The sequence below is a fragment of the Chenopodium album genome, chromosome 10 (assembly GCF_948465745.1).
Source record: "Chenopodium album chromosome 10, dcCheAlbu1.1, whole genome shotgun sequence".
Taxonomy (NCBI): Eukaryota; Viridiplantae; Streptophyta; class Magnoliopsida; order Caryophyllales; family Amaranthaceae; genus Chenopodium; species Chenopodium album.
The window spans coordinates 4,821,343-4,848,115 of NC_137843.1; the positions used below are offsets into that span (position 1 = coordinate 4,821,343).

A 26,773-nucleotide genomic window follows, 5' to 3' on the forward strand; every position below is an offset into this window, starting at 1 on the left:
GTGAATTATAATAAAGTCATTCATTGAGGTTTTGAGGGATAATTATTAATAACTAGTATTCAAATCTTGAGTATTTATCATGAAGTAAAGGAAAATTATTTTATTATTATGTCTTAATAAATTAGATGAAGGATAAAGCAAACAATAAAAGGGGTAATGAAGTTGAAATATAATATTTCATATGTTCGTATAAAATGTGGTAAGTAGTTATTTTCATTATCATTACGTTGAGATTGACTCACTCTACAAATTAGATCATGGACACATGCGTATGATGCGTAGTGTTAATTAGAAAAAAACAAAAAAGACAATATAATATGCGAAAATGTAATACCATAAAAGATAAATTGACTTGGTGTGTCAATTTGTCTAACCTCATCGTCTCTTACATTGTCACCGTTCCATCTATCATTTAATTATTATTTTATTTTTTTAAAATTTTTGGAAAAGGATTCCATCTATTTATTTAATCCAATTACAAATTATAAAATATGAATATGTGTTGACTTAAGATTCGATACACTCATGTATTGAGTATAGTCATGCTTGAAACTCCTCAAATTTGTGAAATTATAAAAAAAAAATCATTTAAATATTATAAGTTTTTTCCCCTTCCCTAATGTACATTTTTTAAGATATTGTAATGTACTTCGTATTGTTTTTGACATTTAAAACAAGTAAATACTTAATTAATATATATATATATATTTTTTATTTACCAATATTGTAAATTCTAGAAATCAGATATCTTGTAATTTTAATACCATGCACGAACAATTCAATAATATATTTAAAAAATAATTATTTATTTTATAGTGAAACTAATTCACCAAATTGATGTCAAATGAAAAACATATAAACAATGAATATATAGTTATATGAATCTTGCAAAAGCCAAGTTTTTTTTTCCTTCTCATATCATACTGAATATAAACACAATCAAAGATGAGCAATGAGCCATAGTAGACCTTGAAATTCAAAGCATAAAGAATAAAGGTGACAGTAGGAGTATGAAATAAGAATTCACCTACAAGAATAACTTTTTTTTTTTTTTTTTTTTTTTGAAGAAAGAATAAGTTATTCAATTAGCTAAAAACTTAAAATTAATGTAGGTCATTATATAAAAAAATTAGGGGTTTTTCTAAACTACGCCCCCAAGTTATTGAATTTCTAAGTGGTACCCATGTTTTTTCAAACTTATAAGTTGTACCGTCCACCTCACGATATTTTCTCAATAATACCCTTTGACAGTCATATCCGTTAACGAAAGTTGAGTGGCGTTATTAATTTGACACATGTCCCGTTCTAATTGGTTTAACACTTTAAAAAAAATCAGAAAATAAAATAATAAAAAAAACGATTGTTGTTAACATCAAAGGTTATTGTTAATAAAAAAAAGTGAGGTTGAGGGCACAACTTAGACATTTGAAAAAGTATGACACAACTTAAAAACCAAAGAAGTTTAGGAACATAACTTAAAAAAACCCAAAAAATTAATTTAAGTAATAAAAATCTTTGATAAAGAAAACAATACCCAAGTCCAAAGGTTAGTCCACTGGGCTTACCTTAGCTTCCACTTTCAAGGCCCCAAATCCATAAAAGCCCATAAAACTTCAAATTTCGAAAGAAAATAAACCGCCATAAAACAATCCGACGCCAAAATTCATTAATTTTCACTCTCTCCTACTCCCGCCATTCTCCTCATTTTTCAACTTTTCCCTTTTCTTTTTTTTTTTTTTTTTTTTTGTTTTCTCTCTCTTCACTTCGATTCTTCGTTATCTTTTCAACGCTGCAAATTTCTCACTTCTCTCTCAAAATTCCTGCTTCAATTTCGAGGTTTGGTTTTCTTATCTATCTGTTTCTTTATTTCCTTCTCCCATTTTCCCTATTTCTGTATCAGATTAGATGATTTTTTATTTCTTTTTATCTGTTTGATTGAGAATTTTCTTGTTGTAAATTGAATTTCTGGGTTTAGTTTTGTTGAATTTAATAAAATCTTTGTTCGAATTGATAGTTTGATTCACAGTGTTAGTGAGTAATTATACTAGTATTTCAGAAATTGAGATTTTTTTATTTTTTCTATTGAGAATCGTAATTATTGATCCTGAAGATTGTTTGATTCGCGAAATCGTCTGTTTTAGAAACCCTAATTTGTTGCTGTTTCGCAATTAATGGGATTTTTTAAATGTGAAATGCGAAATTTTAGTTGTTTTTGTTGTATTTAGTATCAGAGGCAATCGAATTACATTACATTGATACAAGAATTTTTAAAGATTGGGTGGGGAAGAACTAAAATTAGGGTTTTGATTGCGTAATTCGTCATGCTTTTGGCGTTTTTACTGTATACGATGGCATATTTAGCTCGGAATTAGTGTTGTAGGATGTTTCAAGGTGTTCTTAGAAGCAACTGTTAGCTCATCGTTTTTCATCACTCTAGATTGTAGAAATTGACATACAAATGTAATACTAACAGGATTAATCGGTGAAATCGTATGCAATTAAAATATTTCAACAAAATTAATTTGAATTGATTTGTCAAGATTTTGTGAAAATGTGCTCACTTTGTAAAATATGATATGCACTGAATAGTGATAAATAGGTATGTAATCTAAATGATCGTGGTTTCAATCATCAGGGAAGTGAAGTTGAGATGAAGTCCTCGAAACAGCCGAAAGAGAAGGCAGAACAGGCTGTCATACAAGGAAGCATCAGCAAGATTCCCACAGGCGGGAAAATATCTAGGAGCCCTGGAGGGCAGCCAAAAAGAAAAGGTAGTTTTGTTTTTCTTTGACATAGTTTTTCATAAAATTGATTCCTAGAAAATAGAATGTAGATTCTATTACTATGTAAGGTCTTATTAATTTCATCCTAGAACATAATATAGACTACTAATTAGCTTTTTGTAGGGTGAAATCTTTTGTATACTTAAAGTTGAAGGGTAGGCTCTAGATTAAGTGTGAAGACAAAATATCATTTTTGTTCTGGGTTCAAGCATTATTGATTCATATAATTTGTGTTTTTTTGAGTCTATATTTCTGAATCATATCTGTAAGCGGTAGTATTTGAAGTTTCTATCTATTTCTTCTGTTTATTTATTTTTTTATTTTTTATTTTTTGTTGTGTGTGTTTTAGTTGGAAAGGATGTTCGGTCCACAGTTTGCAGAGTTCTCCCGCAACATGGTGACTGCAATGCGGTTAATGGCCCTATTCTAAGAACAGTTAACCCAATGCCTTCAGATATCCAGCCAGCAAATGAAATGATGCTACATCCTCCAAAAATTGTACTGCAGCTTTTCCCAATCAATGACAGAATCCGGGTGGGATTGGAAAAGGTGAATACTGCAAGTTACAGTAGCTTCTTTTACTGGTTGTTTCCTCTTTTTAATACGGTGTCTAATTTTTTGTTTTTCTTGAGTTGTAGGATGGCTATAATCCATTCTTGGAGCTAACTCTCAGTGTGAGGAAGAAAATATCCTCTGTGCTTAAACACCTTTTCAAAAAATGGGGCAGTTCTAGCATTGCAATGGGCGAGCTGATGCTATTTCCCTTCAATGTTTTACCAGAAAATTTGACTAATTGTACAAAGTGGACTTCAAATGACACTGGCGTTAGTGCAGGATATGTTCATGCTTTGCTTGGGAGCCCAGAAATTTTCCGCTTATGGTAAATGTTCTCTTTCTTGTGTATTATGTAACAACCTAGTTCAGCTTTCTGACTTTTGCTACTTTTGAAGGTATGGCTGGGTTTCCTTTCACCCCAACAGCTCTCCCTTACACTGTACCGCACTTGATCATGTAGAAAATGTTCGTTGCCATACCATGGATGGTACTTTTGGTACTAGGAATGAAGTATGTGAAACGAGTAAAGTGCTGGAGCCATGCAATGAGAATGATTTTACAGATTTGGCAGTTAGGCAGCCAGTATCATCTAGTACTTTGGATCAGGTAGCTCACAATAATCAAGATAAGGTGAAAAGTGAAGACCTTAAGCCAATCAGCTCCAGAAATATACAAAATGATACCACAGCTGAAGAAGACCCTTCAGCCGAACCATTAAAACATGAGGTTTGCCCTTGCTGCACTTTTTTTTTTTTTTTTTAATCTGGTTTACTGACCATCTTCTTAGGTGTCGATAATTATCCTAATCTCCAAGAGTCCTGGCTTCATTATCTTATACCATTATTTGTTTTATTGATCCTGTCTGACTCGATTTGGTACTCGTAGCTCTTTACTCCTGACACAAGAAATGCAATTATTTGATCTGTGATATGGGGTAAATGTCCTCTTGTTAATACAAGGAGTTTAAGATGGACGTGTATGATGGCATCCTGTATAAATTAAAATTGATTGTTCAACCAAAATTTCCTTGTTGGCTACAAGCTTATTAATGTTACATCTTACATGTTAATAATCATACTATTGGTATACGATGCCTTCAAGTGTTAAATGGACTGCCATTTGAAGAGTTTTGGTAGATGGTTTCTGGCTTTGTTGTGTGTGTGTGTGTTTTTTTTTTTGGTGCTGTACAATTTCCAATGGCTGGTGGATTATTGAATATTAAGTTGCTTTATATCTTTTCCACAGGAGACGAAGCTGGATACCAGCCTTTCTATGACATCACTGCTGTGGTCTGATTTAAGTAATATTAGCATTGGAGGTCTTCTGTCTGAAATATCTATGCAGGGAAGATTTAGCACTGAAGATCCAAGATCAGGCGGTAGCAGATTGGTATCACAACCTACTGTGGCAGACTCACTAGATGCATTCATTGAACAATTTAAGTACCCTCAATCTTCAACTATGTCTAATTCTGATATGCCCTCATCTATTCTGGATGCCGAAAGCACATGTCATTCATTTGCATTTTCAAAACCGTCATCCTCCAGCAAAGACTTACCACCACCTACTCCTGGGAGAAGGGCCTTTTCTGGGTTATCTGGCCACAATTCTGCTTCTGAATCTTTTAAGAATTCCAAGTCTGAGGTTTGTTCCTTCCTTTGCTTTTGTTATTCTTCGCAATCTCTAATACCTGGGATAAACATAAATTACAAGGAACCAATTTTTTGGTGTTTCTGTTTTGGGGTGAGCACGGCCAGGTATTCAGTCAAATATCTAGGAGCTGATCTCTGAACCGGGGGGTCAATTCCTGAAAACTGATAGAACCAGGGGGTGAATTCCTGAAATTTGATCTGAGAACTGGCCAATTTCTTTCCATAGAAATGGAACTGATCAATCTGCTACCCTAGTGTTTTGTATACTAAGCACATTGTTACAAATTTAAGTTTATGGCTTATGTAACCTACCACTGTGCATATAAATAACCTAACTGATACCTTAGCTAAATTATTACTTTTCTGCATTTTGGACTTTTGGTTATTAATCTACCGCTTCATACAAGTTAAAATTACACGGACCACAATTGCAGTCCATGGAAGAGATAGATTACACAAATATAGAAAATCATACGAACCTTAATAATGACAGATCCAGTTCTAGGCGAGTGCTTATTAGATTTGCTAGTTTCTATTAAGATTTAACTCCAGGTAAGTTTCAGTGGACAATTTCTACAACTGTTTTCAATTGTGTCTGCTCTGTTTTCGTCAGGTCAATACACAAAGTGATCTATCTGGAAGCGACAATGTTCAGGAACCCAAAACGGATCCCCTCCTTTGCTCAACAGGAGTATTTAACAATGAGAACAGCCTTGGTTTATCCAGCATTAGATGGGTATATATTATTAACACAACTATTATTTTAATTAAGGATATATACCGTACATTGCATTTTTGAAGGTTCTTGACCGTAAAGTCCCTACTTGTTTGTTCCTCACATGATCTGTCCTTTCATACTGATTTCAGAATGACTCGTTGGGACCCTTTGATCTTCCCTTAGCATCACGGCCGATTATAAAAGATGACAATTTAAGCATTGGAGGATTTGTCAGATAGCAACTTTGATCTTCAGATGCTTCTGGACTCGACTTTGGTAGGTACTAGTTGAGCATGTGGTTTATAATTCAATTAATACCATCTTCAAGTCGTAAGCAGGACTTCCTGGTTCATATGAAGCTGTCCTGCGTTGTTGTTTTGGCCTGCATACTTAATTAGGTGGTGTCCGAAGACATCGAAGGCCCACCAGTACCTTACAGGCATGCATCTGATCTGCTATTGTGTCTTAAGATGGGTGTTGATAGCTGTTAATAATATTTGTACATATCTAATAGTTGGTCATCTTCATGTCTAGAGTTTTATATACATAGAACACCTTCATGTGGTAGTGGTTAAATTTTATAATTCTTTCATCAATGAAAGTACACCAGCTTGTTCCTGGAGTTGTACCAATCATAATTAAATCTAGACTTTATTTTATTTGTTGTAGGTATTTGATGGTTCAATTTAGTGAATATGATATTAGAGTGAAATTTATGATACACTTATGAACAAAGAAATTGTTGGACAAGATTTTTATAGATCACTATCTCATTTATTACTTGAATATGATTTTTTCCATGAATGCTTTTCAGGAAGAGTTTTTAGCCTTTTCTTATAATTGAAGTAAGAGAAATGTGTATTGTTTAGGATGATGACATAATCTCAAGGAGGTGGCCATTTGTTTTGTTGAGAAATTATTGACGTTTCATAATAAGTTTGTGTTAGACGGTCTCATGGGGCAAATATCCTCACCCTTAAAAATATGAATAACTCTCAAATTCCAATTAAGTTAATCCCATATCCTCAGAGGTACCATAAATTGAAGGAAGTTGAATGTTTGTCAGGGCATATTTTGTCGTTGTTATTGTTAAAGATCACTGTTGCATGATCTATATTGTCATCTTCAGCATGATCCACCTAAAAGAAGGATATTGCTTCAGTGAGTCACCTCTTTTTTGTGTGTGACCAAACTTTTGTTTGGATTTAGACAACTACATGAATATCTTACATAATTTCATACTTTTGATAATAATGTCTGCAATTTATCCCGTACTCTATGTAAAATAAAGTTTTGGGAATACATAACTTTGAGAAAATTAAGGGGATTGAAAAATAGTGCTGTCTAATTTACTTTTGTTGGTAGATTATGTTTTGAAAAATTGTGCTTTATAGGCCATTTTACATAAAACAAGTTTAGATTATCAATAATTTGAGAAAATAATTAAACACAAGTAAAATAGCAACAAATTGAATACGCCAAAAAATTAAATAAATATCATAACTAACCCTTTATTGTATTATATTTTGGAAGTATTAAGCAAAATCCTTGAAAGATTTCTAATCACTACAACAATATTATCGTCTAAGGCAGTCCACAAAGTTGAAAATGAGACATTTTGGGCATAGAGAATCTCTACTAAAATTGCCTGTATATGAAACTTAACTTGCAACCTTGATTGGCAAATAAAGCAAATTCCAGAAATACCTAAACACACTTAATTCTATCAAACTGTACAAACCAACACATAATATTCCAACAACATGGTAGAAAGATTAAACTGTTGCTAAGTTTTACACATCAAAATAATCATCAGAAAATTTACTCTTGATCCACTTAAAGCTGTTGCGAAATGTTGATTTCAGCTTACCCTCCATGGCATACATGTTATAGGACGCTACTCTCTTCTTCCTCTTTACCTCCGGGTTTCCGGACCCTCCGAATTCATCCCCGTTGTTGCTCGGGCCGTTGAATGTGTAAGCTCTAGGACCATCTTCGAATGCATAGTTGGCTTTTACATAGGAAGAGTATTCCGGCATTGATTTGCTCTTCTCCATCACCAACAGTTGCTCTGATATCTTAAGAATGGGAATGAGTAGTTCCCCCCAACTTCACAGATGTATATATAGACCACAAGACACCAAAACAAAAGCCACTGTATATGTAGGAAAAAGTAAGGGGAAAGAAAAAAGATATTAGTGGGTTACGCGTGGGTTTAATTAAATGAAATTATTGGTACATCAAAAGATTATAATCTAATGAACATATGGTTAATACAGGTGGGTAAGAAACACGTGGGGCTGATGTTGTATATGATGGGAGACCACAGATTGCATTTTCACACAATAAAATGCTTTAGCTTTAATGACATGAATACCTTATCTTATGCAAAGTAGAGTAAAACAATTTCCAAACTCGTCAACACATGCGTATGTGTTGCAACAAAGTATGGGAGACAACAATCGATGACTAGTGCAGCAACAAAAAAAAGCCGCAGAAAGAAGAGTGATGAGGATCCCTACTCCCCGAAACAGAAAGTAGTCACAGCCTTGGCGCCTTTGGGAGGGGGTAGAATTAAGGGGGTAATTTACCAAGTTAATCACCATGACATGAAAACAGAAATGATGGTAAAGAAACCAAATTACCAGATATTAGACAAAGGGTAAGCAAAAGTCAAAATATGAAGCATAAACAGTGTTAGGGGCCAACTGGCTAACCATCATTATAGAGGCGGAAAGGAAAGTAGTGGTAGGGGACACTACAGATTGAAGCAGCAGGCCGATTAAAGCCCCACAAGCCACTCTTATAAATATGGTTTTATGGACCCATTTATTTAGTGTATACTTTTTAATTCATGATAAAGTTGAAAAATATTGTTGCTTTCTTTATGGTTGTTGCTTTGTGGGCCTAAAATAAGGCCGATCTTAAGCAATTATCAGCATTTGAGCCAATGAAAAATGTTGATGTTTGATTTGTATTATCAAAATAATTGTCTACTTTCTGTGTGATGGAAGTTGATGTTAATCTAAGGCGAGTATGGAGTGAGAAATGGATGATTAGTTAGGAATATTCTAAGATAACAGATCAGTATTATCTGATTCCATGATAGTAGAATAGATATGGTGAACATATATATGAGATGGTAAATCAACTAAGCTAAGAAAGGGAAAAGCGGATTAAGTGGAAACAGAACATATATATCAAACGATAGGAAGAGGAATGTTCTCACATGTACTCACTGACTGGAGAAATTATCAGCACCATTTACAGCATTATCAGTCACAATGTTTCCATCCTTGGCCATGAGTATTCTGTATATGCTCTTTGAACATTTTGGGCCTACTCTTTTCCCATCTTCTAGAGGTAGATCTTCGAGTAATAATTCCTTTTCAGATACCTAATATTTCGATTTTAGAAGGGGGAGGAACAACCAAATATTATGATCCACTTTTATGCATTTAATAATGAGCATTTAACAGCAAAGACAGATCAACCAAGCTTTTCTTCAGAAACAAAAGAGCTCAGTCTATAAATTTAGATGGATAACTAGAACAATTTAGGATAATCGGTTACTGATCTTGAACACAATATAGCCCAAATAGGTATGACAAGAGTTTTATTCATGTCATGAATAAGTGGTTCTAATGTAGGTCGCTTTCAAGAGAAACTAATACAAAGGCCTCATACCCTACACAAAGAGGAATGAAATAAAAATATACTGAATACTGACGCATTATGTAGATTTATAGCATCATGAGATTTATACAGATTAAGATAGTAAAACAAGAGCTTGTAATATAGCTACACCTATTTCAAGACCAATTAATTCAAGAACTATATACGTATGGACTAAGATCTACCCCTAGAACCTTAACAATAGTTATAAGGCTCTCTAGTAGCCTTTTAAATGCATTTAAAAGGTGTTTTAACAATAACGCTACACTATCGTTTTCTAAAACAAGGAATTAAAAACAAATTCATCTCAAAAGAAACTAAAAAAGAAAGGGATTAGAACAATTTGCCTCAAGACACTTCACAAATATCGAAAGAAGAGGATAGAGTGGTAAGCCCTGGTGACCCTGGAAACAGCAAGTATTTTTAATTTTAAATTAAAACAAGCCGATATACACGACTCAATCTCATAATAAACATAACAGCAAGACCAAAATCACAATAAAAACAGAGGAAGGCAACTGATGTCAACAATATTGGGAAAAGCTAAGGGATGTATGCAATTGGTGGCAACTAAATCCAGATGAACCCTGAGACATTATTTGCCAGAAACGAACAATAAAACCCTAATCACAAATGGAAAAGAAAATACTCCTAGGAATCAAACCATTCTAAATGTGGCAGGAAAAGTAGAGAAGAGCATTACAATGCACTAGTAGGAACAGATGAGAATGCCACAATTTATAGAGCAAAGTGTTGACACAATGATAGTTCCAAAACCACATATATTTCTAGACTGGCGAATCAGAAAGTATCCTTTATCAACGGTATCAACTATCAAGCATTAATTCTAAAAATAGTCTCCCTTATCACATCCCTTTGATCTCTCAAGCTATTATAAACTAAAGTGAAGTGCAGAGGATGGAAAGAAGTGTATTGGCACATTTAAATCCTTTGAATGATAAGGTAGCTAATGTCGCATAGTCAGAATTTCAAACAGTAGGTATCAAGATGTTCATAAACTAGGAATTGTGCAATTAAGAATTGCCATAGCAGATGCATAACCCAAAAGGTAGAATGCAAATTACGATACAATACTAAACAAGAGCTAGACTTTCAGGTTTCAACAGGAAAAATAAATACTCAACAAGAGCTTACATTGCCTTGCTAAAGATTATGGCTCCTCCTTAAATTGAGAACTCGAATACAGGAAGCTGACCCCAATGAAAAAAAAAAAAAAGAAATTTAGAGAAGTCAAAGCAATTCAGTAATATTGTTCAGCATATTGACCAATCTCTAAAAGGTCACAAAGCAGCAGCATATCAGAGTTCTAATTTCTCTCTTTCACATTAATTAACACTATGTTTGGATATAGAGAAATGGAAGGAAAGGGAGAGAAGAGCAAAGGAAGGATATATCATCCTTTATTTGGACATCTAATGCAAGGAGGGAAGGGGAGGGAATTGGAAGGATCCATTCTCCTCCCCCTTTTAATAAACCAAATCTCTCCATTGTTAGAGAGATTTGGATTTTGGAAAGAAATTGAAAGCTCACCTTCTCCCTCCCCTCCCCTCACCTCCCTTTCCCTTCACTATTGTTATCCAAGCATAGTGTAAATAAAGCAAAGATCTGGTCTATTTGCATAAAATGCAATGTTCAACTATCAGCTACTTCTATGATTCTACAACAGCCTATATACTCATATAATAAATGGGGTAGTGGTGTAAATTTTTAGATCCCCAACTTTTGAAAACTGATAGCTTGTAAACTGGTAGGAAATAATTTCACACATCATAAAAGAGCAGAAGTACCATCCCAAACAAATTTAGTAAATGGGAAAATCAAGAAGCCAAAACATGAATGAAAGGCTTACAGTTTTAGTCGGATCCATGTAGACTTGCAAGAGAGACTTCATAGAAGAATAATTCTTCCCTATAGTAATAGCATGTCGAGGTTGCACTTTCGGGATTGAAACCAGTGCCTTTAACCTGGAAACCGAAATATAGGTGAGCATTATTAAAATTACTGTGGGAAGATGACTTGAGTCCATTTCCATAAGAAGATCTTGTTCATAAGCTAAGTAAAAAATGCATAATCATAAAAACTCAGCGATGGGACTAACCATATAACAAAGTAAATAACAAAGAGTAAAAAAGGGTTTCAATGCAGCTCTTAATAAGTTTTAATAAAGTCAGCGATGGGACTAACCATATAACAAAGTAGAATAAATTAACAGAAAAAGGACTAGCATATAACTCAATGAGTCAGAAAGAACTCCAGGGCAGTGTCAAGAGAGCATGACTATTGCTTCATAAAAAAAAAAACACGATGATGTACACCTACAAAAAAGATCATACTCCTTTTTTCCGATTATCAACTTAATGACAAGATAAGAATAGGTTACATCAGGCCTTTACAGTTTACACGGATTCAGTCACCCGAGCCTGATGCTCAGAGAGGATATCAGCTTAAGGTGGACAATAGAGAGTGTTTGACATGTTAGTAAGGCTTTTGCTTGGTGCAGCATCCACAAGGTTGATAGGAACTGTGTTAACTAGGCACATCTACTTGCAACCATGGAAAATAACAGTTTAGTGTCTTTTTAAATTACGTTTAGTTTTGTATGTTTAAGCTCGTGTCAAAAAAAAAAAGAAAAAAAAAGTTAATGATGAAATTCAGTATACTTCTTATCATACTCAACATACAAAATACATTATTATATGAAAGAAATATTGAAAATTAAACACAAACCTTCTCTTCATTAGAATAAAAATTAACATAGCGTGTCAATGCATAAATAATAAAACAAGTTAGACTAGTATAGCTGATTTTGTTAAAGTAGATTGTTAAAAAAATTGCTTCATTAATTTATTATAATTATCATCAGACAATTCACTCAACTAGAAACTAAATTTGAGGTTAATGATATTGGAAATAAGAAGCTATTGTATTAAAAAAAAATTAACCAGATTATGCTTATTAATCAAAAAGTATAAGATATCTATAGTGTCCATGTCCTAAAGTTTTGGAAAAAAACATTTTTTCATCCCCGAATCAAACCAGTAAAAAGGACCTACATTAAGAAAACCTCTAAAATTTGGCCAATAATTTATAAAACTTCAGGAGAAAGAGGCAGAAACCTCTCATTACCATGTACTTGAGATTAGTGCATGCATGGAGTCTCAAAGGCCAAATTTGAAGGGTGCTTCTTTTGATGAAATTCATCTAAGTGTATGTGTGTAGATTTAAATACTCTAGATGAAAAGCCTATTTGGAAGAATTGGAAACACGAGTCAAAAACTCAAAACTACCACACCATCAGTGTCTAATTGTTCGTTATATGACATGCCAATAAACCTGAGTACCTGACTCCCCTACTATTCAGTTAAAGTGCCAAGGCATCTCGCCATCACCTATTAGATTGAAAAAGGGGTTGACAGATGGTGTGGAAATGGAAACAAAAGATAGGCATGAAATTTTGTTACAAGGGTGAAAATAATCTTGCAGAGATAACATGTGGAAATTGCCTTTGCACTATTAACAGTAACACAATCTAGGGAGTTGAGAGCTACTCCTCTCGTCCCTTGTAGCATGCACCATATTCTTTTTGGGAATTTCAACAAGAGAATGCTCCATTCAGTTGATGGTCATGTGGTACCATTACTATCATTAATACCACTCAGCCAAATTACTTATTTTTCATAAAATCAAACCCAGTAATATACCTATTTACGAGTAGAACATTCGCACTTGCATGAGTTGCATTATATTTCTAGAGCAGATATAAAGGTTCAAGATAGAGATTTAAATTGATGATACTAAAATCACAGAAAAATAAAGGATAGAATATCAAGATTTCAAGTGGCCTGATTCTCTCCCAACTAGCTAAACTAAGATATCAATTCTATCTTCAGAATGCCCTCTTTACTCCCCAGTCCCTACTCTTCCACATACATTATATCTCTGATTCTCCTTACCATATAACCAACCCTCCTGCTCAAGATGCTACTAACAGAATAACATTAAATAACCTAAATGCTCTCCTCTTAGGTTGGTTCATTACAAGTTACTGGGTGGACATAGGCCATCAGCCACTGAACAGAAAACAATGATAGATATTTGTGTGCCATAATGCAGGCTACATAAACATGGAAATACCAGAAATACTAACCATGAATCCTTCTTTATAACGCTTCTGTACAGACAATCCTTGGTCACATTACATCCATTGGCATTCACAGACAAGTGTGTCAGCTTCTTGCTGCCAGAAAAAGCAGAATACTTTAGGCACCTCACCTAAATGTTAACTAAAGATAAAATGATGTCTAAATTTAATATTCTAGCAGTAACTTATGGAGTAAAAAGAGCATGTAAAGCAGAAAGGGTAAATATGTAAAATGCAGTAATAAAAAAATGCTTAGATTGTAGCTACTTAATGCCAGTTCATTTAGAAATGTTTTTTTAGGGTTACAGCTTAGAAGTTGTAGTTTAGTGGATTGTAGGGCACCTGCCAGATAATGCTAGGACCACTAAATTCTTCATATTCATTTAGCAACAGGCGCTCAAGTTTTTAGCTATACCATACATTGGAGCATTAGAGTATCTACAGACCTGAAACATTGATTACATAGAGCAATTTCAAGGTCAAATTCACTTTGAATTTGATTAATGCATGGGTGGTGAAGTATATGTTCATGCCTGTCCTAGAGATTTGACCGTTGTTGATTGGAAATTGGAAATGGATTTTAAAAAGAAACAGTTAATTACAGCATTGATTTTGGAACTTGTATATGTTTGATACTTGTGTTGATTATTGTCCAACAGATTTTGACGAAAGAATATGAGATTTCTACTTATAATTATCACGAAATAATTCCCCTAGGTCAATAACCAATATCAATAAACGGAGATTACACATTTCAAACAACAGAGAAAGCTCGTGATTAAAGAACAGTTCCATTTTCAGTACTTTTTATAATTCTTATTCAACAAATAAATGGTGAAATTTTGTATTGAAATCAGATTACTAAAACAGTTTTTACAATACTTAGTTGCAAACTACCTTCTCAGTCGTTTCAGATAACAAAGCATGTGATGGGTCCAACAACTCACATTAAGGCATACACATTAGGGCTTAACAACTAGGAATGCATAACCTTCCTTTTTCCTGTTCAAATCACTAAAATCATGAAACACTTTAATTTATTTAACTCTTATTTTACATACTCCTTCTGTTTCCGAAAGTTTGATTCCCTAGGCAGTTAAAAACTGGTGATAATTTTTTTAAAAAGAATGAAAGCAGAACACTAGAACAGTATACCTTAGCATGATTCTCAAGTGGGTTGCATTGCATGTATGATATCTTTTGAAAAATAAATATAAAGAGTTACCGAGACTGGCACTTGGCAAGGTTGATTGTCAACCCAACAACATGTTCAGCTACTTCAGCCTCATCAACACATTGTCTTATATGAACATTGGAGAACTGAGTAGTCAACTTGGCAAAAAGCTGTGCAAAAGCATTCAGTTAATTCAGCAATTTTAACAAGCAATAATAAGATAATATTAAAAGTATTGGATGATCCAAAATGAAATTATTTAGAGATTAGAATTTGCCAATATGTCTTGCCTCTTCCACAGGTGGGCGTATCCAGTCACTAGCAACCTTTTGTTGTTTATACTTCTGTTGCTCCCTGCAAAGATAACAAGTTATGGATTTTACTTCTCAATAAAGCCAGGACAGTTGAGGAAACTTGAAAAATGAGTACATAGCAGGAAGAAGATGTGGAATTTACTTAAAGATGAGAAACTAATCAAGCAACACGAGAACTTCTACCCAAAAAAATCTTCCCCAAAATGCAAAAGAAAGAAAGAGTGAGAATACGAGTACGTGCAAAGCATTACAAGGTTCTCTAGGCTGTATGCTTGTAGGCTCAAATAAATAAGAATGATTTTAAAAGAGGACAACCTTTATGAATACAAGATCATCTCCTATTCTCTTGGAATTTACCTTAATCACACTTTCCTTTATGTTTGTTTTCCAGCACGTAAAATGTGTATATCATCACAGTGGAGCAGAGTTTTAGATAACGATGAAGGTTTACACTTCCCCTTGCTTAATATGCTCCACTGTGATGATATACAAGGTTCATTTTCTAACACTTTGCCTTGCTTCCGAGTGAGGTTATTCATAGTTGTCCAGAATTGCAGATGAATAACCCTACCCCATAACCAGGTCTAGGTAAAAGAAAACAAGCGCGGGGCATCAGCCTCACTCGGAAGCCAGCAAACCCCATCTGAACAGCATCAAGAAAGACAGACATTAAGATTGGAGAGGGGGTCACAACTTACAAGACTCAACAACAGAGAATCCTGGATTACCTAAGGCCATGATTAATAAATTTTGGCATATTTACTGAAGCCTTAAAAAAAATAAAATAAAATTCTCATGTGCCACTACACCAACAAAAATAAAACAAACAGAATTTTATGCATAAAATCAAGGAGGCACAAGATCCATCAAATACGATGAGGGAAATACTTGCAATTGTCTCACCTTTTATTGATAAAAGACATCAACCTATTTGTAAGGCAGCAGATTGTGTAAGATGGATAATGCTTATGCACAGAAGCAATATGATCCATAAGAGATCCATCGTTAACACGTTTACAAAATTCCTCAGCATCACCATATATGAGCAATATATATTGAATATCAATTTTTATCGGAGTATGCTGCAGACAAACAATAACAAACACTCAATCAGTTTCAAGCTATTCCCCAGGAATTGGATATATTATATGTCACCATAACTGATATACAAGTAAAGGACATGATATCCTTCTCTGATTTGCTATATAAATCAGCTCACATTTGTCATTCAAGAACAAAAGAGAGTTAGGTAGAAATGGAAGAAATAGCTACAGATTTTTCATTCAAACAAGGAACACAGTAGCACACTAGCACTAGAGGACAAAAGCAATTAAGAAAGCACTAAGGAGAGGGGGAGCATGGGACTGATTCCTGATTCTGTATGGCACCAGTAGAGGACAAGAACAATTGATGTTAGGTTAATGTTCTGTAATGTGGCATTAGTATATAAAGTATAGTAGTGAAGGCAGTTGGACATTATGTGAATTGTGAGGAAATATGTTGAGAGAATGGTAACCTCAAGTTATTAGGAGAGTGATAACCTAAAGTTATCCAGAGAGTAATAGCCTAAAGCAACATACCACTTTTGTATCCAAAATTCTGCCACTATCAATCAAAGACTCAAACTTTAATCTTTAAATTTCTGGTTCAATAGAACTTATAATCTGAAAATCCTAGTCTATTACATATACATACATCTAAGAAGTACCCATCATCCCTTTTCAAGTAAATTATCCAAAAAACAGCAGAAAATTACGCAAAAAATTGAAGAAGACTAGTGGGTAATCTCCTAAAGACGGTTCTTAACATTACTCACTTTCAAAGCCCTAAATCATTCTACAAAAACAATCATGCAAAAAATTAAAGAAGACTAGTGGGATAGTGCATCAAAGATAAACCAGATTTACTCAATGAAAAAAATGAAAAGAAAGGCCTTTAAACATAAGAAGTATATGGAACAGGTTCATAAGGGAAAAGAGTCAGTCAACTTGCATCTTCGAATTAACTTGCATCATCATAAACTATCAACAAGTTATAGTTCCATTTACCTGAGAAATGTCTTTGGGAGTCTCTATTCTCCAAACAATTGATTTTTCAAAGGGATTTGCAAAAATTTCAGACCTAAGATCTTTCTGGCTAAACATGGTTAGCAGTGGTCCTGCATTCAAGAAAAGTATCAATAAAACTAGTTAAGAAGTTAAATCTTTTTTACGTAATTCAATGATGAAGTTTAGCAGGTATATAAAGTATACCCTTACCAAGCCTACCTCCAACTAAACCTGACAGAACCTTCGGATCAATCAAAGCCACAATGTCTTTCGCACTGAACGCATGGTTCTCCAACTTCTTCCTCTCTTTTGCCAACCGTTTCTGTTTTGCGGTTTCATCCTTCAATTCTGCTTTACGCAACCTCTCTTGCTGCGTTATGAAAAAACTCAGTAAGCTCTAGTCTTAACATGATCAGTTACATGAAATCTATGAAACATAAGACTGACCTCCTTCTTGAGCTTTTTTTCCTCCAATAATTTCTTTCTATTTTCAGCCTGATTAACTTTGCTCTGTTTCTTCTCTGTATTAGCATCACATCCACTTTCTGGCTTATGAATCGCACCTCCTTTTTCCAGTGTGACAATTTTTTTTCCACGATCATGATTCTGAAAATACACCTGACTTGCATTAGCACATGATACACGTAAACATTTAGTATTGGTAGAGCATCAAATTGCGTAGAAAGATATAAAAATATTATAAAGTCACAATTTATCAGTCACCTAAAGCTAGAGGTATGCATCCAACTTCCAAAAGTTTAATTGTACAACTCAAATCTAAGCTAAAATTACCTAATGTACTCTCCAATAGTTTTATCACTTTAGTGCTCCTTGAGTTTATTTATACATTATATTGCCATTATAAAGCATAAAAAATGAGTGTAAACGAACTCAGTGCCTATGTTTAAAGAGTAACACTAGACTCTAGACAACAGTAGAACATAACACCAAACAGCTTTCAGACATCCATTACTTCAAAATTATGAAAGGATCCTATCAACAATCTATATATCCATTGCAATTGATATTGACAAACTAAACATGTTAAAAGAACAAATCATAAGCATGACTTCACTTAACCCTGAAACTAACTGAAGACTTGAGGTCATGCAATCTTACAAATTCAGAATTCCAACTGCCTACCAACTCTACGTAGGATGACATTATTAACACATAATGCCTCCTAATCCATAGTCAACTTATGAGAACAAAACAAGCAGCTCCCTTCTCACTATCACTGATAGCATAAAAGGTCAATTCCAATTTGTTCCAATTAACAAGCAACTTTAGTTGAAATGGTAAGCAAAGGCATAGATATGAAGGAAGAACTTGGCAAAGTGCTCTTCGAAAAAAGCCAACCTCCCCCCTTCAAATAAAAAATGAGAGTGTAGAAGGCAAAAAGACACAGCCCTCCACTCATCCACCAATTACCAACTTATAATTGCTCGATCAGCTTTTGGACCGCATTGAGTGTGCAAGGCTGCAAGCTATAATACATTGTAACAGTAACATCTTGATATTATTAGGAAATGCAGAGAACATATCAATAGAAAAACCAAGAGGGCTTTAGAGAGATCAAAAGGGCAATAAGAAAGTCATATTAATCTTACTTTACTAGGTTGTATATGACTGCTATGGTCATATGTCTTCGTGGACTCCAAGTTCCCTGGGAAAAGAGATTGTCAACGTTATGCAACATATATACTCTTACTTTGCGAAAATATCTTAAGATAATTCACCAACTTACCAAGATGGCATGAGGATTGAAAATTGGAACAACTATCCAAGGGATCCACATTGAAAGTAGCAGTAATTCTTTCCTTCTCCTGACAGTTCTCCTTTGCTACAACTTTAGGTCTCTTTTTCGAGTTTTGTTCCACATCTGTAACTGTTCTTCCATTTTCCATTGAACTTCTTTTTCCTAGACCTTTCCCCTCCACATGAACATTGGATTCCCCTCCCTTATGAAGACAAACAGTTGAATCAATGTCTAACCAACTATCAAAATCAATCTCACGCTCCAGCACAGCGTATTTAGGGCTTCTTACCTGGTCCTTTCCTGAATCAGAACCTGCACATGATGCAAACAAACAGTCACAAAAAAAAAAAAAAAAAACACAGATGCAACATATGTGGTGGCCATCAAAATATAGTCTGACTTCTGAGGAAAACAAAATTTGACATGATAACACAAAAGAATGTGTAACGGAAGGGTCAGGAACTCAGGTAGTCAGGTTTACAAGGCGCAAGGTGGCCGAAGTCATGCACCTCTTGGACTGCACTACAAGTTTCGACTGGGGAAAGATATTTCTAGGCAGGACTGTTGTCTATAGAAAGGTTCAACTGAAAGCGCGCCCATTCCTAATCTAATCTAATCTGGTCTAACAATAGGATTTTTCGTATGGTATTGATCCATTCATAACCTTACATGAGCAACAAGGATCCAAAAAGGCTTTTGCCACAATAATACCAGTGGGAGCTTTGAGTACAGACCTGTTTTTTGAGGGAAACGGCCAACGTATTCAACTAATCCTAAATCACATATTTAAGTAGCAAAATAGTACAAAGATGAAGAAAATACTAGGGTGGAATCGATAACGATCAAGAGACCAAAACTTAAGTCACAGCAACCCACAATTGCAACATGAACTAAACCCTAAACAGAACAGACCAAAACTACTAAATCCAAGGTAACTTTATCAGCAATTACAAAACAATGTTCTTCAGTTCTCAACATAATCTAAAATTAGGAACATTCAACTAGCTTTGATTCAAACAACCCCACTACAGAAGAATGCAGACTAATAAAAACCTAGCCTCATTCTAAGCAGAATTTTAATTTTAAAATCTAATCAACAAAAAGAAAAAGACAAAAAACAAAGCAAAATGTGTGAAATTCATTTTTAATGACAACCAATTAGAGTATAACTGCATAATTGCAAAAGGGCATCCCTAAAAATGGAAAAGGGCAATCAATTAAGCATTGTTCCCCTAAATAGACGAGTAGCAAGATCATCAAAACGCAAGCAAATTCAAATCACAATTCTAACAAAAAAAAAAAAAAAAAAACCAACCCTAATTAAAGGAAAACATGAAAATTAAAAAATTGTGACCTGATGAGGAATTAGCAAGAAGAGGAGGAGGAGGAGTGAGTTTGGAAAGTGGGGTTTCGGGAACAAACGAAGACGATGAATTGTGGAGTTTGGTCGGAGGAGGAAGTGGGCTGTCTTCCACAAGATCGACGAAATTAGTGGCTTTGTCGTCGTCATCGTCGGAGTCTATGAGTTGGATTACTGGTGCAGCTGCCATCTTTGATCTTTTCGTGAGTGATTTAATGGCGGTTTCTTTGCTTTTGTTCAAATGTGGGTGTTAATGGCGGGATTCACATATCATATTCTACCTCTTCCACTCTTTTTTTCTTCCTCATCACTCTTTCTACACTTGTACAACTATTATCATTTTTTATTTTTTTTTCTTGTAAGATACAACAACAACAACAAAAATTACTAGTACTACAAAATTTAATCTTAAATTCTAAGATTTTAATAAATTACGAAATTATGTTTGTTTGTACATGTAATACGGAGTAATTCTTTTACATACGTATTACTCATCATAGTACTCAATACACCTACTGTTATGAAATTTACAATGCTTTATTCATTTGTTGAGATTTTTTTTTCTTATGGGGTACCTCAATAATCTAAAGATTTGAATTATGCCAAGTGATATAATTTACCTTTCACCTTTAATTCCAGCTGCTTAACCCGCAAAATACAAGTGTCATAGCGTTCATTCATTAATCTAAAGATTTGATTACGTTTTTTGGACTCATGCAAAAAGGGATAGGGAATGCAGTTGTCCATCACCTAGCTAGATTTATTCCGTTTGGAGTTAAAAATATTTGTATTAATCATTATCCTTGTGAGATTGCCCTGTATGTTTTGATGGACTCTTTGTCCTTCATTTAATTTTGGCTCTGTCATTCCCTTAAAAAATATATATAAAAAGCACGTTCTTTCATTATTATTACGACGAGTGAGGAACCGAAGGTACTTTTACTATAGTCACATCTAATAACGAGCATAATATATTTCACTATTGATCAAATCGAGAAACAAGCATAACATATTACACGAACATAATCATACTCCAATTGAACCGTAGCTAATACTGAGAAATGGTTGATTGACCTTACCCACATGGGGAATGGAGTTTTTAAATAAAGAATTTTTGGAAAAAAAAAATAAGGCTTAGATATTAAGAAACAGGGGAGTATACAGAATTCAAGAGATTTAAATTATAAAATCCTAGTGTCAATGACTTTGAGCATGCTATGAGCTTATGACTCTCAGACATCTCCAATAAATCATGAACATAGTCTTCTGGAAAAGACCCTCTTCTGTAACATAAACTGGTAGCGCAGAGAAAATTGTCCCAAATTGGATTCCACCACTTGACCATATGAAATTCTATTAAACATGAACAAAGACATCCATCAAATCCACTACTTCATTCGAAGTAATTCATCAAACTACATTTCAACTATACAGGTGAATGCTTGAAGGACATGCCTACATTAATACACACCCAAAACTTCTAAGACGGTGAGCAGTTTGCAAATTCAATGGTTCTGAACAAATGCATATTAGCTGGGCCTCACTTTCCCCTGCAAAGATTAATAAGCAAAGTACTATTATTTCGAAGAGGAATGATTAAAAGATATAACAGAAAACTCAGAGAAGCACATATGACAAGGAGATGGTCAAAAAGTAATACAAAGTATAGAACTTACGTATTCATCATCAGAGTGATATTGTCTCCTTTCAGAAGGATCCTCCCTAAACAAAAGGCAAAAATGATAAGTTGTTGGACTCAAGATCAAGGAGTGAGATACAGAAACATAGAATAGACAGTAAATTTTACCAAGTGATTTTCTGGTCTTCTTTTTGACGTTAACCTCCTCTGCATCGTCTAAAACCAAATTCATGTACTCGTCAAATCCCTGAAGAAGAGATCACAGATCAGTATATATCAATACACGACAGCTGACACAGAATCAGAGATGGATATCAGCAGCAAATATTAAAAAGTGCAATACAAAAACTTTCGAGGTGAAAAAAAAAAAAAAAAAAAAAAAAAAAAAAAAAAAATCTGCTCAATTAAAACGAATCAGTAGTTGAGAGAGAGTGGCCCTTTCATTTTCCAAAAGCACCACCAGATTGCCAACCGAAAGAAGCCTCAAACAGCACAATAATTTAACCATCCTCCACATATTTCCAATATTATTTTTACATACACATACTGCCTCATTTGAGTCATTTCCCAACTGAGAGCTATGGATAGAAACTTCTCTTTAATGATACTACATATTTGATACTAGTCGCAACCAAAGGCATTTAAGATTCAACATAAACATGCCAAACCTCCTAAAGCCTCTTAGCTTTTATAAATGAATGAACTACTGAAGTTGTTATCTATTTATCTCTAGATAATCACCGATACCTTGAGCTAACCAAAAGTCCAAACTAACCAAAGTGCTCCCTAATTAGAGAAAATACCCAAAAGAGCTAAAATTCATAAGCCTCCACAATGAAAATTGAAATCTTTATGGGGCCAGTCTATCTTAAACCATATCTCCCAAAAGTTTCCAACAAAGATTTATTTGGCTTCACAAATTAGCGGATCATGGCATGCAACAAATACATGAATCTTACTGTTATATTATCAAAATTGATCCTGGTACTACCCAAGTATGCCCCTCATTTTCACTACATAAGTTTCAATCCTTTAGTCAAAGCCCTTTGATATTATATCAGGCAACCAAAAAGAGCTACATCAGGTAAGCATACCTATTCACGAGAAGGTAAAATAGTTAAAAAATAAATCAAGTTAAAGTTATGGGAAGCACATCTACTATTCACACTATAACGACTTATACTACATATAGTGTTGGGAAGCCGCTAAATTTACAGTGATGAAACTATCGAAGAGAAATTAGTAGGTTGGGTTTTTGTTCCATCCACTTTACACATGGCTATATTGCCTACAAATTCCTAGAATTACCTGTTTAGCAATCTCCTGCCTCCATGAGCTTTCAAACTCTAATCCATCTACAAAGCCAGGGGCAAAATGTCTTCTTCAATCTCCCCAACCCTGCTCCAAACCCACCATAGCCTTACCCTTTCGCCAAAACCCCACTGCACCGCTCTTTACCCGTCTATGAAACTACTAATCACCATCCTTTTTGGCTCACCAAAGCCGTCACAAGAGGCCCATAACCAAAGGTTGGATCATTGACCTAACATGCTTATGTTTAACCACAGCTAGCACATTGGCAGTGAAGACACAACCCTAATAGAAAAAAAGTGAAACCAAAACAAAACAGCACACCAACAAGAATATCGAAGCTAAGGAAATAGAGGCGACAACGAGCCAGAAGACCATCAACATCAAAAACCCTAAAATTTCATAACCAAATTGCTCAGTAAGAATAAAAACTTACAATTATACGGCCTTCAATCCTCGCATCCTTCTGCTCAAACAGCCAAATCTGGATACGAGCTTTCTGCATCCAAACAAACAAATTAAACTCAAATACTTGTATAAAGCAATTAAACAAAAGATAAACATATGATACAAAAAAATTGGGACTTACGCTTTGAAGAAACCTGAAAATCAAGTTCTGAAAGATTCGAAAGTTGGCGAAAAAAAAATAGCGAATCATGAAAAAAAAAAAAGAAGAAGAAACAATTAGATGATTTATTAGACTAGAAAAATAAGAAGAAAATGTATGAAAATGGAAGTGAACTTACGATAGGCTGGGTCATGATCCTCTGAACTTTGGTGCTCGCCATTGTTGCTGCTTCGAAGTTGAATTTGCTGCTGATTTGCGAAAATTGGTTTTGCTGCTAAAACCCTAATTGAATTTGAGAAAGAAGAAAACCCTGCAATAGAGTGGTGAGTTGAGTTTATATAATTAAAACCTCGGAATTTCGAAAATTGTTAAGGGCCCGAATTGGTGTCAGTATTTGACTCGATACGAAACCCAATATAAAACAGACCCGATTCGGTTGTATGATGGTATCTAAACTACATCCGACCGACTTAAAAACCATCTTACGTTTATCAAGTGACAAAGTTGTACGAGTAATATTTTGGGATACCATACGGTAAAACCGAAGTACTGTGATAAAATTTATGAGTAGTTCAAAACTATGTCATTTTTAGTAACAAATACATAATGAGAGCTTTAATCTAGTATGGTCGAAGAATGAACATCCATTTACAACCCAATTTAACCCTAAAACGATTAAAAACTTGTTATTTTCAACATATATCTTGTGCATTGTATCATTTTATTCATATCCCGAGTATGATCCAAATAAACAATAAATAAATATATAATAAAGTTCTTGTCACGAAACTCATTGAGTCAATCGGAAACCGAATACTTCAGATTTTGAACAAGCATAACCCAAACTTAATTGGATATAATCTATTTTAATCCAAAATACATGTGCCCACAAGGCTTGTTGTAGATGCCATGTGCTGACTTTAGACCTTATTTTTAAGCTTAAAAAATTGAATCAAATCCATATGAAACTCCAAATGACTTAAACAATGAGTAACTGAGACCAAAAGCAAGCTCAACACAAAATAGAAAGTTTAACTTTTACCCAACCCGAAAGTATAATTAGACTGTACGTAATTGGTCAAGCCAAACTCAATTCCATCAACCAAGCCGAAAGTATAATTAGACTATACGTAATTGGACCGTGATTTATAAACACAAATATAACTATATAGGGAACCAGCGTCGTCCCAATCATTTTAGAGGCCCTGTTCTAAACTTAGAAATTAGGCCCTATTTTATTTTTTTTTTTTTTTTTTTTTTACGAAATTATTATATAACATCATTTTAAACGAAACTTAATAAGTTCAGCAACTCCATGGCATGCATCTTCTTGTTAACCACTTAATTTATGCCCAATTTATTATTAATACTAATTTACTATGAATCTTAATTTAACTTTTTTTAATTCTAAAATATAATTTGAGTATAATAACAAACCTTATTGAAGAAAATAGGAGATTGAAATTTTGAAAAGAAATTTATAGGGGCAAAAAATTTAACCATTTGATAAACGAAAATTAAGGGGTTTAATTGTGCAAAACACGAAATCAATTTTTCCTTGAAAGCAATTCGAGATTTGAGAAAATATTCTTCATGCCCGTTGTAATTGATAGAAGGCAAAGCGTTAAATATGGAAATTGAATAATTTGGAGGTAAAACAATAAAATTAAATGAAAATAGGAAGGATTAGAAGGGAAGATAGAAAATTAGGGAAAAAATTCAGAAATTTGTAGGTTGGAGCAATTCACAAAGTATGGGGAGATGAATCTAGACAACTGATTAATTGTGGGAGTAAATGGAGGAAGCTGACTTTCAGCCTTTCATTGCCTGAGATCAGTTTTTTTTTTTTTTTTTTTTTTTTCCTCCTTTTTCCTCCTTATGGCTGGGTTGGGCTCCGAAAATAGGGGCCCTCAAAATTTCGGGACCCTTTGCTAAGGGTCTGTTTGCACAGGGCCTTAATTGGGCCTGTAAGGAACATATAACCAGGAGTAGTGATCAAGACAATTTAAAGACCCTTATTGGTCATTTCATTGTTAGACTCATCATGATATGTCTTTGATGCGACTCATTAGGTATAAGAAATGTATCATGGCTATCAACACAACCACATATAATTAGCTATAAAGTAATGTCATAAACCATTTAATATTAACGATATGAATATACTTGTAATTTGTCACGACAAACCCAATAAAACATTTTATCGTGATCAAATTTAACAAGTACTTTGTATACGTTATATCTTTTTGAAAACGACATGATTTTTTTTCATGAAAATGACAATGTCAAATATCATCTTTGTATCATAGACTCATAGCCATGCAATTAGGAAACACAGTATAAGTGTTCAACTATCACCCAACAAAATCGCAATTTGCAAGATTGAAGAAATGTTGCACAAACGACCCATGTGAATTTATGAAGAGACAATTTAAGGTCCTTACCTTAGATGTGATATTTGCTTTTATAATGTCGGTTGTTCTACTTAATTAGATACAATTATGGATCATATAAGATAAAAAAATTAACATGAAATTTTGATAATTAACATATAATCCAATGCCACGTATAATATTTTGCATGAAGGATTGCCTCAAATGGGAGATTAGTTGAAAAGAGTCCACAAATTGTGACTGATTTGGGCCTTAATCTCGTGGTAATGTTAAGATTATTGTCCTACTGTTATTATAGAGGTTGTAAGGTTTGCTTCCTACAACACAACAATACTCGACAACCCCCTTAATTTTTTAGGCCCACTCTCAATATTTGACAAATTATTATTAGGAACATATTGTCTTAGAGACTCATGACTGTTTTAATCATGCATGTGGGGAATATATGTACGGGTTTGATGGAGAATTCTAAAAGTGTTTGGATTAACCAGTAGGAGAGTTGTTATAATTCAAGTTAGAGGTTTTGAGTTTTAATTTTGATAATGTAACCGTAGTCAGTAGTATAGCATTTGTTAGGAGAGTTTTTTTAATTGGAACTTGACTGACTTGAATCTACTAAGTCTAGTATATTATAAAATTACTATGCAGATGATACGTTTTTG

General features: G+C 34.1%; 3 protein-coding genes across 8 annotated transcripts; 1 reads left to right on the forward strand and 2 right to left on the reverse strand.

The window, feature by feature from the left end:
* The first annotated feature begins 2,650 nt into the window (after positions 1-2,650).
* LOC145563236 (TSL-kinase interacting protein 1-like) lies at positions 2,651-6,882 on the forward strand. 2 transcript variants are annotated; one of them, XM_081623679.1, is made up of 8 exons: positions 2,651-2,771; positions 3,133-3,332; positions 3,422-3,663; positions 3,734-4,064; positions 4,584-4,982; positions 5,604-5,726; positions 5,858-5,984; positions 6,120-6,882. In XM_081623679.1, exons 1-7 carry the CDS (start codon positions 2,651-2,653, stop codon positions 5,945-5,947), a joined length of 1,506 nt encoding a protein of 501 aa, XP_081479805.1. In that variant the 3' UTR covers positions 5,948-5,984; positions 6,120-6,882. The 2 variants fall into 2 exon arrangements, with proteins under 2 accessions (XP_081479805.1, XP_081479804.1); XM_081623678.1 differs by having other exon boundaries at positions 5,858-6,882.
* Positions 6,883-7,194: 312 nt separating this feature from the next.
* Positions 7,195-20,548, reverse strand: LOC145562014 (crossover junction endonuclease EME1B-like). 5 transcript variants are annotated; one of them, XM_081622160.1, is made up of 14 exons: positions 20,195-20,548; positions 19,130-19,152; positions 18,829-19,042; positions 18,692-18,747; positions 17,529-17,687; positions 17,292-17,451; positions 17,082-17,191; positions 15,937-16,115; positions 15,010-15,073; positions 14,771-14,889; positions 13,552-13,641; positions 11,254-11,368; positions 8,938-9,105; positions 7,195-7,863 (listed from the first exon to the last, which is right to left on the reverse strand). In XM_081622160.1, the coding sequence occupies exons 1-13, from the start codon at positions 20,388-20,390 to the stop codon at positions 8,944-8,946; spliced, it is 1,647 nt and encodes a 548-aa protein (XP_081478286.1). In that variant the 5' UTR covers positions 20,391-20,548; the 3' UTR covers positions 7,195-7,863; positions 8,938-8,943. The 5 variants fall into 5 exon arrangements, with proteins under 5 accessions (XP_081478286.1, XP_081478285.1, XP_081478284.1 ...); XM_081622159.1 differs by having other exon boundaries at positions 17,301-17,451; positions 18,829-19,152; XM_081622158.1 differs by having other exon boundaries at positions 18,829-19,152.
* A 951-nt stretch (positions 20,549-21,499) lies between these two features.
* LOC145563237 (uncharacterized) lies at positions 21,500-24,033 on the reverse strand. Its single transcript, XM_081623681.1, has 6 exons — positions 23,897-24,033; positions 23,740-23,766; positions 23,587-23,649; positions 22,008-22,086; positions 21,877-21,922; positions 21,500-21,750 (listed from the first exon to the last, which is right to left on the reverse strand). Exons 1-6 carry the CDS (start codon positions 23,936-23,938, stop codon positions 21,741-21,743), a joined length of 267 nt encoding a protein of 88 aa, XP_081479807.1. The 5' UTR covers positions 23,939-24,033; the 3' UTR covers positions 21,500-21,740.
* Between the last annotated feature and the right edge of the window lie 2,740 nt (positions 24,034-26,773).

Coding starts and splice junctions, on each gene's coding strand:
- LOC145562014 (XM_081622158.1), bottom strand. CDS start 20,390: ATGGCAGCTGCACCAGTAATCCAACTCATAGACTCCGACGATGACGAC. Junction 18,748..18,828: donor TCAATCCTCATGCCATCTTG/GTAAGTTGGTGA, acceptor CTCTTTTCCCAG/GGAACTTGGAGTCCACGAAG. Junction 16,116..17,081: donor CTCCCAAAGACATTTCTCAG/GTAAATGGAACT, acceptor GTTTGTCTGCAG/CATACTCCGATAAAAATTGA.
- LOC145563237 (XM_081623681.1), bottom strand. CDS start 23,938: ATGGCGAGCACCAAAGTTCAGAGGATCATGACCCAGCCTATC. Junction 23,767..23,896: donor GGATCATGACCCAGCCTATC/GTAAGTTCACTT, acceptor CGAATCTTTCAG/AACTTGATTTTCAGGTTTCT. Junction 21,923..22,007: donor GAAGACCAGAAAATCACTTG/GTAAAATTTACT, acceptor CCTTTTGTTTAG/GGAGGATCCTTCTGAAAGGA.
- LOC145563236 (XM_081623678.1), top strand. CDS start 2,651: ATGAAGTCCTCGAAACAGCCGAAAGAGAAGGCAGAACAGGCTGTCATA. Junction 3,664..3,733: donor CCAGAAATTTTCCGCTTATG/GTAAATGTTCTC, acceptor CTACTTTTGAAG/GTATGGCTGGGTTTCCTTTC. Junction 4,065..4,583: donor CCGAACCATTAAAACATGAG/GTTTGCCCTTGC, acceptor TCTTTTCCACAG/GAGACGAAGCTGGATACCAG.